The following is a 12127-nucleotide window of genomic DNA, read 5'->3' on the forward strand; positions in this document are numbered from 1 at the left end:
ACCAATGAGCAGCATCACAATAAATGGAGAGAAGATTGAGGTTGTCAAGGAATTCACGTTGCTTGGTTCTACGATCGATGCCAACGGAAGCAGCAGTCAGGACATTAGACGACGTGTAGCATTGGGGAAGTCAACTGCGAAGGAACTGTTTCAAGTGCTGAGGAGCAAGGATATCTCCTTGAGGAGGACTAAGGTGCGCCTGACACAAGCCATGATATTTCCAGTCGCCTGGTATGCATGTGAGAGCTGGACAATGAATAGGGAAGACCGAAGAAGAGTTGATGCTTTTGAGTTGTGGTGCTGGCGAAGAATGCTGAAAGTACCGTGGACTGCTAAAAGAACTAACAGATCTGTCCTGGAGGAAGTGCAGCCAGAATGCTCCTTGGAAGCAAGAATGGCCAGACTTCGTCTCACCTATTTTGGTCATGTTGTAAGAAGGGACCATTCCCTGGAGAAGGATGTCATGCTTGGTAGGGTGGAGGGTCGACGAAAGAGGGGGAGGCCTTCAAGGAGATGGATTGATACAGTGGCTGCGACGATGGGCTCGAGTATAGCATGGATTGTGGGGCTGGCGCGGGACCGGGCAGTGTTTCGTTCTGCTGTGCATGGGGTCGCTATGAGTCGGAAACGACTCGACGGCACTTAACAACAACAACAACAGGCACACTCCTTAGAACAATCAATTGTGGGTGATCAGAAGGGCAGTATTTGTACAGGTAGATAGCTCAGAGGGCAGGAATGCGTAAGAAAGAAGGACACGGAAAAGGTAACCACAGGGAATAAGTGGGAGTAAGTGGGAAGAGAGCTGTTTTACTATGGGAATTCAGTGTCACGAAACAAAATGTTATGTACAGCTGTATGGAAAATGAATTTGCTTTGTGAACTTCCACCCAAATCATAATTTAAAAAAAATTTGGCAGACAATGTTAAGGAATAAGAGGAAAGGACATTGCAAGCAGAATGAAAAGTTGTGTAAATAGTATAGACAGCATGCATCATACTTGTTGAATATCTTGAAACTCAATATGACAGGATTGTGTGGGTTGGGGAATAGTGAGAGAGATCCTAGAGAAATTGTTAAGAACCCAAAGCATAAAAGGCTTTGTATATCACAGAAGAAAGTTTAGATTTTTATCTTCTGTGTGATGGGTATCCTTTAATAATTTTGGGAAAGTGAGTGATATGCTTACATTTGTAGGTTGGAAGGATCTGTGTGACAGTAGATTGGAATGGGTTGAGATTAGAGGCATAGTTAGGAAAGAGGTGTTACAAATTAGGACAGTTGAAATAGAGGTTGAGGGGAGAGGAGTTTATATAGTAAAACCTGCAAAAGCCCAGAACTTTTGTAAGATGGAAACCTGTCAGAGAAGGAAATTGCATATATTTTCCATTAATAAAGAGTGATAGAAAAGTGGTAAGACTGTACCTTGTCAAAGGCAGAAAACATGTGACATCTGTTTTTTAAAAAAAAGCAGTCCTGTCAAGTTCTGGCTCTTAGTGCTTTCACTGTAGAAGAAATATTTTGAAAGTAAAATTGATAGGCTCTGATGAATTTCTGAATGTAGAGATTAAGGGAGAGGGAGGAATCTAGCATGATTCCTGGGGTTTTGCCTTAGGCAGCTGGAGGGATGGTGACCCTCTATACTGAGATACAGAATATAAGTAGGCTACTGGTTTGAGATGAAGATCCTTCACTCAATAAATATTTACTGGAGGACTATTTTGGGGCAGGCACTGAGCTAGATTTAACACCTTTTCCCACTGAGCTTCACTTAGAAGACTTCTTAAAAATGAGCTCAAAGCGACCACTATTAATCCATCAAAGTAGGCATGTGGCATGTGAGTTTGATGTTCATATGGTCTGTAAATACTGAAAACTCATATATTTGCATCGTAACGTCTTTGTTCTTCATTTTTTTCCTAATAGTAATACCATTTTAACTTTAAGTTTCTATTTGCTTGATCACTTATTGAAAGATAGCAAAAAATAACTAAGGTAAAAAAATACATATGGAATGCTACCAACTGCTAATCAGGTACCTAGAAGAGCTCCTAACAGTCAGTAATTTTCCTCCTCTGACTACTTGTCTCCTTAGCTCAGACAAGGAGTTACCTCTGTCCTCTGAGCAAGAATTCTTGTTGGTTTCTTGGTGGCCAAAGTTTGTGAACTTGTCCAGTGAAATGATAATTTAACTTAGTTTAGTATAGAGGTCTCTATCTTCACAATCTATTACCATATTTATTTTTTATTGAGGTATAATGTAGTTTCAGTAAAAAATGCTCATTTTAGTAGATTTTGACAATTTATATGTCTGTGTAACCGCTACCCAAAACATGATAGAAACATTTTCATTATTCCGTAAAATTCCCTCTTGAGTCCCACTTTTCTTTCAGTCTCTAGGATTTTCAAACTATAACATTAGCATTGTTACTGTGATTTCTTTGAGCTTCTGTATCCATTTCTTCCTTTTAGGAGACTGAAGAACCAGTTGTAGAATGTCAGGAGTGTGAAACTGAAGTTTCCCCTTCACAGACTGGGGGCTCCTCAGGTGACCTGGGGGATATCAGCTCATTCTCCTCCAAAGCATCCAGCTTACATCGCACATCAAGTGGGACGAGTCTCTCAGCCATGCACAGCAGTGGCAGCTCAGGAAGAGGAGCCGGACCACTCAAAGGGAAAACCAGCGGGACAGAACCCGCAGATTTTGCCTTACCCAGCTCTCGAGGAGGCCCAGGAAAACTGAGGTGCAGACAGGGTCTCCAGAGGGAGAGCTAAAGTAGGGGCAGGGTTGCTGGCATTTTGATATCACAGGAAAAGGGGAGTTATGGAAATCTGCCCCATCTTCCTCCTAGGATAAATTGACTTCTCCTCTACTCACTTGTTCTGTCCTATTTTGGGTTGCATGGGAAGTAGGGTGGAGCCCTGTGGGAAGTAGATTTTGTTGATAAAGAAGCCCCTAAGAAAATGTGGAAAATAGGTGATGGGACTTTGGGAGTGCTCTGGAGCAAGGGAAGATGCTCCTACCTTTCCCGTATTCTGTAGCCTATGAGTGTTTTGATTGAGAATATAGAAAGTTTGGGTTAGTAGCCCCAACTGGATTCTTCCTCTAACTTTTTCTTTTATCCTCTTTAAGTGTCCAGAACCTGAAGTAAAGGAAAAGGCAGGGGAGAAATGGGTGTGCTGTGTTTGAAGGCAGCAGTAGGAAATTTTGTTAGGAGGGAATAGGTTTGCATAGAGGAAAAAGTTATTGCTTACTATCCCATACTGCCTACTTGCTGGCTGAGATTTGGTTGGTAGTTGTGTGGCCCAGCTTCCTGCTGCCGTAGAGATTCAGTATATGGCATATATGGCCTGGTGGTGTGGTGCCTAAGGCATTTGACTACTAACCAGAAGACTGGTGGTTTAAACCCACCAGCCACTCCTTGGAAGGAAGACTGGGCAACTACTTCCATAGAGATAGTGCCTCGGAAACCCAAGGAGGGATTGCTGTGAGTCGGAACTGACTTGATGGCAGTGAGTTTGGTTTTTGGTTTTTATAGTCTGAGGGCTAGGGGGAGACTGTGAAGAAAGGATTCAGTAGCAGGTGCTATCAGACTAACCTGTCTTCATTCTCTAGTCCTAGAAAAGGGGTCAGTCAGACAGGGGCGCCAGTGTGTGAGGAGGATGGTGATGCAGGCCTTGGCATCAGACAGGGAGGGAAGGCTCCCGTCACGCCTCGTGGGCGCGGGCGAAGGGGCCGCCCACCTTCTCGGACCACTGGAACCAGGTACCCGGGTAGTGTGAGACACATTTAGTCCGTGGCTTACTTAGAAAAAAAATAAGGGAGTAGAGATAAGAGAGGGGAGTAGAGAGTATGTGGGGTGTAAAGAGGGAGAAGAGGGGCCCACATTGACTGGGGAGTGGGCAGGGATCAGAATGAGTCCATTGAAAGACCAGGCTTGTGCCTGTGATGGGGTTATTGAAGAATGGGCTGAAGAGACCCATGGACAAAGAAGTGGGAAGATTGGTAGTATGTATATATATCTTTTTATTCTCACTTCTTTATCCTGTCTTTTATTTTATCTCTCCTCAGAGAAACAGCTGTACCTGGCCCCTTGAGCATAGAAGACATTTCATCCAACATGTCATCAGATGATAAATCCTTCACCCGTATTGTGCCCCGAGTATCAGACTCCACCAGACGAACAGACATGAATACTGGTGCTTTGCGTCGCAGCGACTCTCCAGAGATTCCGTTTCAGGCTGCTGCTGGCCCCTCTGATGGCTTAGATACCTCCTCTCCAGGGAATAGCTTTGTAGGGCTTCGAGTTGTAGCCAAATGGTCATCCAATGGCTATTTTTACTCTGGGAAAATCACACGAGATGTTGGAGCTGGGAAGTATAAATTGCTGTTTGATGATGGGTACGAGTGTGATGTGTTGGGCAAAGACATTCTATTGTGTGACCCCATCCCGCTGGATACTGAAGTGACTGCCCTCTCGGAGGATGAGTATTTCAGTGCAGGTAATAAAAGAAACATGGTCTGTAGAGATTTTACTGTGCCCCGGGGCAACATTTAAGGAGCTGTGGTGATGCATTGGTTAAAGGATTTGGCTGCTAACTAGAAGGTTGGTAGTTCCAACCCACCAACTGCTCCATGGGAGAAAGATGAGGCAATCTGCTTCCATAAAGATTTACAGCCTTAGAAAACCTGTGGGGCAGTTCTACTCTATCCTATGAGGTTATTATAAGTCATAATTGGATCGATGGCAGGGGGGTTTTTGTTTGTTTGTTTGGGACATTATTCTCATGGAGATTACCAAGAGCATTCATTCCAGCCTGATTACTTTTCTAGTGTCTTTCAAGTCAGGAATTCCATTCCTGCAATAATGGTTACTCTCATAGCTGATTATTACTTTTGTTTTTTAATAGACTTTTATTTTGGAATAATTTTAGATTTATAGAAAAGTTGCAAAGATGGTACAGAGAGTTCCTATGTACCCCTTACCAGTTTCTTCTGTTGTTAACATCTTAACATGGTACATTTGTTAAAACTAAGAAACAGTGTTGGTATACCGCTGTGAACTAAAACTCCCGTCTTTATTTGGATTTCACCAGTTTTTCCATAATGTTCTTTTTCTATTCCTGGATCCTCCAGGATATCACATTGCATTTAGTCATCATGTCTCCTTAGTCTCCTCTGCTCTGTGACAATTTTTCAGTTTTTTCTTATTTTTTACAACTTTAGATAGTTTTGAGGAGTACTGGTTAGGTATCTTGTAGAGTGGCCTGGTGGAGGCACTTAGTCGGTTATGCCAAGAGATTTGGAAGACAGCTACCTGGCCAACTGACTGCAAGAGATCCATATTTGTACCCATTCCAAAGAAAGGTGATCCCACAGAATGTGCAAATTATCAAACAGTATCATTAATATCATATGCAAGTAAAATCTTACTGAAGATAATTAAAAAACGATTGTAGCAGTATATTGACAGCTTCCAGAAATGCAAATTGGATTCAAAAGAGGATGTGGAACGAGGGATATCATTGCTGATGTCAGATGGATCTTAGCTGAAAGCAAAGAATACCAGAAAGATGTTTACTTACGTTTTATTGACTATGCAAAAGCATTCGATTGTGTGGATCATAACAAATTAGGGGTAACATTGATAAGAATGGGAATTCCAGAACAATTGATTATACTCATGAGGAACCTGTACATAGATCAGGAGGCTGTCATTCAAACAGAACAAGGGGATACTGCATGGTTCAAAATCAAGAAGGGAATGTATCAAGGTTGTATCCCTTCACCATACTCACTCAACTTGTATGCTGAGCAAATAATCCAATAAGATGGATTATATGAAGAAGAACGTGGCATCAGGATTGGAGGAATACTTATTAACAACCTGCGACACACAGATGACACAACTTTGCTTGCTGAAAGTGAAGATGACTTGAAGCACTTATTGATGAAGATTAAAGACTGCAGTCTGCAGTATGGATTATACCTCAATATAAAGAAAACAAAAATCCTCACAACTGGTCTGGTAAACAGCTTCATGGTGAATGGAGAATAGACTGAAGTTGTCAAGGATTTCATATTACTTAGTTCTACAATCAACACCAATGGAAGCAGCAGTTAAGACATCAGATGACATACTGGGCAAATCTGCAAAAGACCTCTTTCAGGTGATGAAGAGCAAAGATGTCTCCTTGAAGAGTAAGGTGCGCCTAACCCATCCATGGTGTTTTCATTCGCCTCTTATGCATGTGAGAGCTGGACAATGAATAAGGAAGACTGAAGAAGAGTTGATGCTTTTGAGTTATGGTGTTGGAGAAGAATGCTAACAGTACCACAGTCTGCTAAAAGGACTAACAGATCTGCCTGAAAGAAGTGCAGCTGGAATGCTCTTTGGAAGTTAGAATGGCCAGACTTCGTCTCACCTACTTTGGTCATGTTGTCAGAAGGAACCATTCCCTAGAGAAGGATAATCATGGTCAGTAAAGTGGAGGGTTAACAAAGAAGGGGAAGGCCCTCAACGAGATGGATTGACACAGTGGCTACAACAAGGGGCTCAGGTATAGCAACGATCATGAGACTGGCACAGGACCGGGCGGTGTTTTATTCTGCTGTGAATTAGGTCACTGAGTCGGAGACAACATGTAAGAACAGCAACCTCAGTTTGGGTTTGTCTGGTGTCTTCTCATGATTAGACTGGGACTGTGGAGTTTTTAAATTGCCACAGAGGTGAAGTGTGCTTCTCATCACATCATATCAGGGGTGCATGATATGCATATGGCATCACTGTTGATTATTGCTGGTTAAGGTAGTGTTTGCCAATTTCTCCACTTTAAAGTTACTGTTTTTTCCTTATTGTATTCTTTTACCACTGACTTTTAAATTTATTACCTACTTTGATGGAAACCCAGTGAGTGAGTATGGCAGATAGAATTTAGATATATTTGCTTACGAAGTTGTTAGTGCTTCGTTCATATGCCTGTGCACCCACTTCTTACTCTGGTTTGAAGAACTTTTTTTTTTTTTTAATACTAGTTCTCTATAAGTGATGCTGAAGGATTTGTGTTATTACTGTTTCATATACTGATTCTTTGAAAACCCTGTCTCCTTTCTATGAACCGCTTTGGAGGTCCATGTTTGTGTTGAGTTTATCATTGAAAAAAAATCCTTTCTGGGATTTTTTGGAACATGGATTGGGATATAATGGGTAAAAATGCTTTTATATTGAAGCCTCGTCAGGCTCTCTTGTGATTTGGAATCTTTTTCTCCAAGTAGTTAATGTTTGCCCCTTTCCTTGTTGAGTGGGCTACTTCACCTTCTAGTTCTGTATATGGCTTCAGTTTAGAGTAGCACATGGGTTGTGTGTATTTTTGAGTAGCACATGGGTTGTGTGTATTAATTGCCTTTGTTCTTCTGTCAAGTGTGAAAGCCACTCTTGGAGATCCTCATTTGGCCTTCTTAAAGCAAAGGTAGACAATTCTGTATCGAGAGTGAATCATGACATCAAGGATGGGGATTTTATGTTCCAGTAATTGAGGCTACTAGTGTCAACATTGGACTGTTTTTAGTTCAAGCACTTCTTCAGTAGTATGAAGTGTATTATAGGCCTTGGGCTTCTTTCTGCTTTTGGAAGGATATTTGAGATTTTGTTTGGCAGTAGAAATTTAAGGCAGAGGGTGAATAAGCAAGGGGGAAGAGATGATTCTGTGGCATACATGAGAGAACCATTTATGGTTCTCTGTACTCTTCCTTGGTGGGGTAGTCACTTTAGCGCTTCATTTCAACAGAGGCTAATGGAAGAGAATAAAATGTACCTGTTTGTAGGAATGAAAAAATGTTCTATTAATGCTTTGTTTTTATATTGCATACATACCTCTTTTTAGACTAATATAACCCACTAATTTGATTGATAAAGGGAAAGGAGCGTTATCTCTTCCAGTGATTGAACACAGGTTTTACTCAAGATTACTACCACCACAGCTTGGTGGTAGTAGAATTAGACCTAGGCTCACGTCTCCTGAATTTTAGCCCAGTTTCCATTTACCTTACATTGGCCTTCTAACCTAAAGGCCTTCTGTAGGACTGGGATCAGAGCAAGAGCAGGAGAGCAGGCAATAGGGAGAAAAGATTAGGCTCTCCTCCACACCCCTAATCTCTCACTCACACACACACACACACATACACAACACACACTTATCTCTCTTAGAATGATGCTATCTTTCACCTACAATAGCCTTCATTCAAGAATTATCACTCATACGCTCCAAAAGAAATTAGAAAAAAAAAATTCTATTTCACTTCTAGACAACCATTTTGAACTTAATAAACTATAAAGACTGGCTTTGGAGATTAGCTTTATTTTTTAAAAAACAAGTGAAGACCTCTTTCTGTTGGGAAATTTTCCTTGTCCCATCCCTAGGTTAGTAGCTGCACATATATCCGTGGTGGTGTTGCCTGGAATTGACATTCTTCTGTTGGATCTCTGAACTCCTTGGTTCAGGCCTATTCTGCAAAGCCCTGTTGAGAGGGTGCTTGCAGCGTATACAGCAGTAAACTTCTGTTCTTTTTCCCTTAGGAGTGGTGAAAGGGCATAGGAAGGAGTCTGGGGAGCTGTACTACAGCATTGAAAAAGAAGGCCAGCGGAAGTGGTATAAGCGAATGGCTGTCATCTTGTCCTTAGAGCAAGGCAACAGACTGAGAGAACAATATGGACTTGGCCCATATGAAGCAGTAACACCCCTCACCAAAGCAGCAGATATCAGCTTAGGTAAGAACTTTGCTTCCTGAACAGCTTTCTTTGGGCCCCTGCCCTGTTGTGGTGGGAGGAGTGCTTTCTGGAATAATTGTTAATACCCTAACTTTTATTATTTCTGTATGTGGCTTATCAGATGGTGATAAGCTGTCATTTTTCTGGAGCCACTGCCTATCTTTGTTTCCTTTCTAGAACTAAATAGTAAGTCCTCAGGGTTTTTCTGGCCTTTCCATTTCTGCAGGAGACCAAACACATCTTCACTCATGGCTAAGACTGGACCAGAAAACATGCTAGCTTTAGAATAGGCTTCTGTCTCCATGGGAGGTGTGGGGTAAAGAGCGCTGTGGTGTTTGGATTAGGTTCTACCCAGATTCTTGGCGTTCAGGGTCTCTGACCATGGGAATTGACCATCCTTTGGCTTATCCTACCATAGACAATTTGGTGGAAGGGAAGCGGAAACGGCGCAGTAACGTCAGTTCCCCAGCCACCCCCACTGCCTCTAGTAGCAGCAGCACAACTCCTACCCGTAAGATCACAGAAAGCCCTCGTGCCTCCATGGGAGTTCTCTCAGGCAAAAGAAAACTTATCACTTCTGAAGAGGAGCGGTCCCCTGCCAAACGTGGCCGAAAGTCTGCCACTCTGAAACCTGGTGAGTGCTCTGTTTTGCCTCATTCTCTCTGGTACCACAGCAGAATGTAGTAATAACTGATGGAGAGATGGAGTCTAATATGTGACAACGGCCTCTCTGTCCTGGCTACAAAGTTGGTGTCCTTCACAAGCCCAAAGGTGGTCCTTAGACACAGCTTACTGCATCCCCCTAATCCTTCGGCCACAGTCCATTGGGAGTAGATAGGGGGTCAGGACTCTACCAAAAATTGTTTTTGACTCATGTCTAGGTTCTAGGAGGGAAAGAGAAGTATTGAATCTTAAGCAGATTCAAAATAGGTAAAATTTGTCTTTCATTGCTTGGCACTATCTTCTGCCTTTTGGAAACTCTGTTTTCTTCTCCCTTGTGCTCAGAGCCCTCTGGCTTTCTGAAACTTGGTATTGAAAGGCTGTATGTGGTCAGCCTGTGCCTACCACCCTCCACTGTCACTCAAACAGCCCTTTTCCTGCCCCTTCATGTTTGATATTAAGAAAGGAGTTCAATCCATTTATTGTTTATTGAGTCTCTGCTATGACCCAGACCCTGCCACTCTTAAATTCTGGGAGTACAGAGGTAAAGTGTTCAGTTTCTGCCCTGAAAATCCTATCAGTTGAGCCAACTCCTTTGATTACTCCATTGGTCTGGCGGCACTAGAGCTCCTGTCTGTCATGTCTTTATCTACTCAACACCTCTGTGGTGGTTCAGGGTACTTACAAACTACAACAATATAATAGCTAACATTTATGAACTATCTTAGATGTGTGAGGCATGGTGCTAAGTGCTTTCCATATTCTACTCATATAATCCCTATGAAGTATCGGTGGTAGAATTTCTTTTCCAGTTGAATCCAGGCACACAAAAGTTGGCTGACTTGCTCAAGATGACAAAAAATCAGCCAAGATTCAAACTCAGGAAGTCAGACTTTGACATCCAGGCTTGTAAATACTATGTTACATTGTCTCTGAGACTGTTCTCTTGCTGCTGGTTTTATTTTAGGGAGGCATGACCTGTCTGTCATCTTAGCCTCCTAATGATCCTACAATTCAGCTTTTCCAGGTCAGCTGTCCATTTTCTTCTCAGAGGACTTATTGGGGCACTCCTAGCATGGGTGTTCTGGGAGTCCTGGACTGGCTGGTTCACTTACCTACACTCAGGTGTTGGAAACGGGGATAGATGAAGCAGGCTATTTTGATGTATTTCCATTAACATGAAAAAAACACTTTATTTCCAAGTATTTTATGTACCTTTCTGGTGAGGGTCAGGGGTAGAGTGGGAGTTACCTGCTAAGGACGTTTCTTGGTAATTAAATGTTTGTGTTTTCAGGCTGCTTAAATATATCACATATCCTGAGGTAACAGAGCACTAAGCAGGGAAAGTGGGCTGAAGATTTCCTGCCACTCTTCACTCTTACCTATTCTTTGTATTAGAACCACATCTTTCTTCAGATGACTTCCGAAGTATTTGGTTTTGCTAACAATGTGTATACATTGTCATGAATGTAAAATTTTCCTTCATTGTAAATTTGGTCCTGGGTTTAGAATGGTTGGCCTTTGGTTCACAGCTCAAGTGTTCATTCATCAGGGATGTTGCCTATCCAGAACCTCATGCTTGGTGCTACATCTTTGCCCTGACAATGGTTGGTATCCCTCTAGTCACTGTGCCTTTGTTCTTCTCAGGTGCAGTGGGGGCAGGAGAGTTTGTGAGCCCTTGTGAAAGTGGAGACAACTTGGGTGAGCTCTCTGTCCTGGAAGAGCAGAGAGGACCTTTGCCCCTCAACAAGACCTTGTTTCTGGGCTATGCCTTTCTCCTCACCATGGCCACAACCAGTGACAAGTTGGCCAGCCGCTCCAAACTGCCAGACGGTCCTTCAGGAAGCAGTGAAGAAGAGGAGGGTAAGGCTCTGGGAGGCCCTGGAGGCTCTAACGTGTGCATTTCCTTCCTTCCCATTCCCTTTATGATCATGTGTGCCCCCCAGCCCTGCCGTTGTAGAAGAGGCAGGGCAAGTGGCAACTGGAATCTTGGTCAGGGTGAATAAGCTTAAAGAGGTTAAATACTTGCTTTTTGTCCACAATAATAGAAGATTTGGGACTAAAACCCAATGTTCTTTTTCCCTGCTACAATCATCCAAGTCTGTCAGGTTTCTAAATTTTCCTGCCATCTTTCTCATTTGTGCTCTAGGGGCAACTGCTGGAATAAATCCATATTGGGGTGAGGTTCAGTTTCTTGAGGTCTGTAAGATAAGGAATGTGAGGATGCTAGATACCCCAGGGTGATTTCAGAGAAACAGCTTTTAGGCCTTTTCAACTTTTGTACCTCTTTCAACCTTAGACTAAACTCATGCATTGCTTTTCTATATTTTCTGTTACTTAATGTTTGAGTGAAAGGTGCAGTAGGGAGAGGTAAACATTATTTCTTTCACGTGTTCAGAAGTTTGCGATCTAGGAAGAATGGGCAGATGCAAATGTATATATACACTATAAGTGGATGTTAGAAGTACCTAGATATGTCTGTAAAGGCTAACAGCCAAGTTGGATGATGTTGTATAAGTTAAGATTTCTAACTAATGTTGAATCTTTAAGAGGGAATCCAATTAGGCAACAAGGTTATCATAAAATAGCACCACTGAAGATCTGTGATGGCTGACATTTCAGGTGTGTTGGTGATGCTTTCCTAGTTATCTCACCACCCACAACCATGTAGAGATCTGTACAAGGACATGGGAAGGGT

The 12127-nt window shown here is 42.4% G+C and overlaps 1 protein-coding gene across 1 annotated transcript in view; it reads left to right on the forward strand.

Annotated features, from left to right (window-relative positions):
- Positions 1 to 12127, forward strand: part of TP53BP1 (tumor protein p53 binding protein 1) — a 96446-nt gene that overhangs the window by 79357 nt on the left and 4962 nt on the right. The window contains exons 19-24 of the mRNA XM_042783696.1: positions 2474 to 2745; positions 3618 to 3767; positions 4074 to 4504; positions 8578 to 8769; positions 9188 to 9403; positions 11077 to 11292. Coding sequence (XP_042639630.1) covers positions 2474 to 2745; positions 3618 to 3767; positions 4074 to 4504; positions 8578 to 8769; positions 9188 to 9403; positions 11077 to 11292 — 1477 coding nt within the window. The remainder of the gene's footprint in view (positions 1 to 2473; positions 2746 to 3617; positions 3768 to 4073; positions 4505 to 8577; positions 8770 to 9187; positions 9404 to 11076; positions 11293 to 12127) is intronic.

Source organism: Orycteropus afer, unplaced genomic scaffold, assembly GCF_000298275.1.
Source record: "Orycteropus afer afer isolate SDZICR_OR568_19922 unplaced genomic scaffold, OryAfe1.0 scaffold00026, whole genome shotgun sequence".
In the NCBI taxonomy this organism is placed as follows: Eukaryota; Metazoa; Chordata; class Mammalia; order Tubulidentata; family Orycteropodidae; genus Orycteropus; species Orycteropus afer.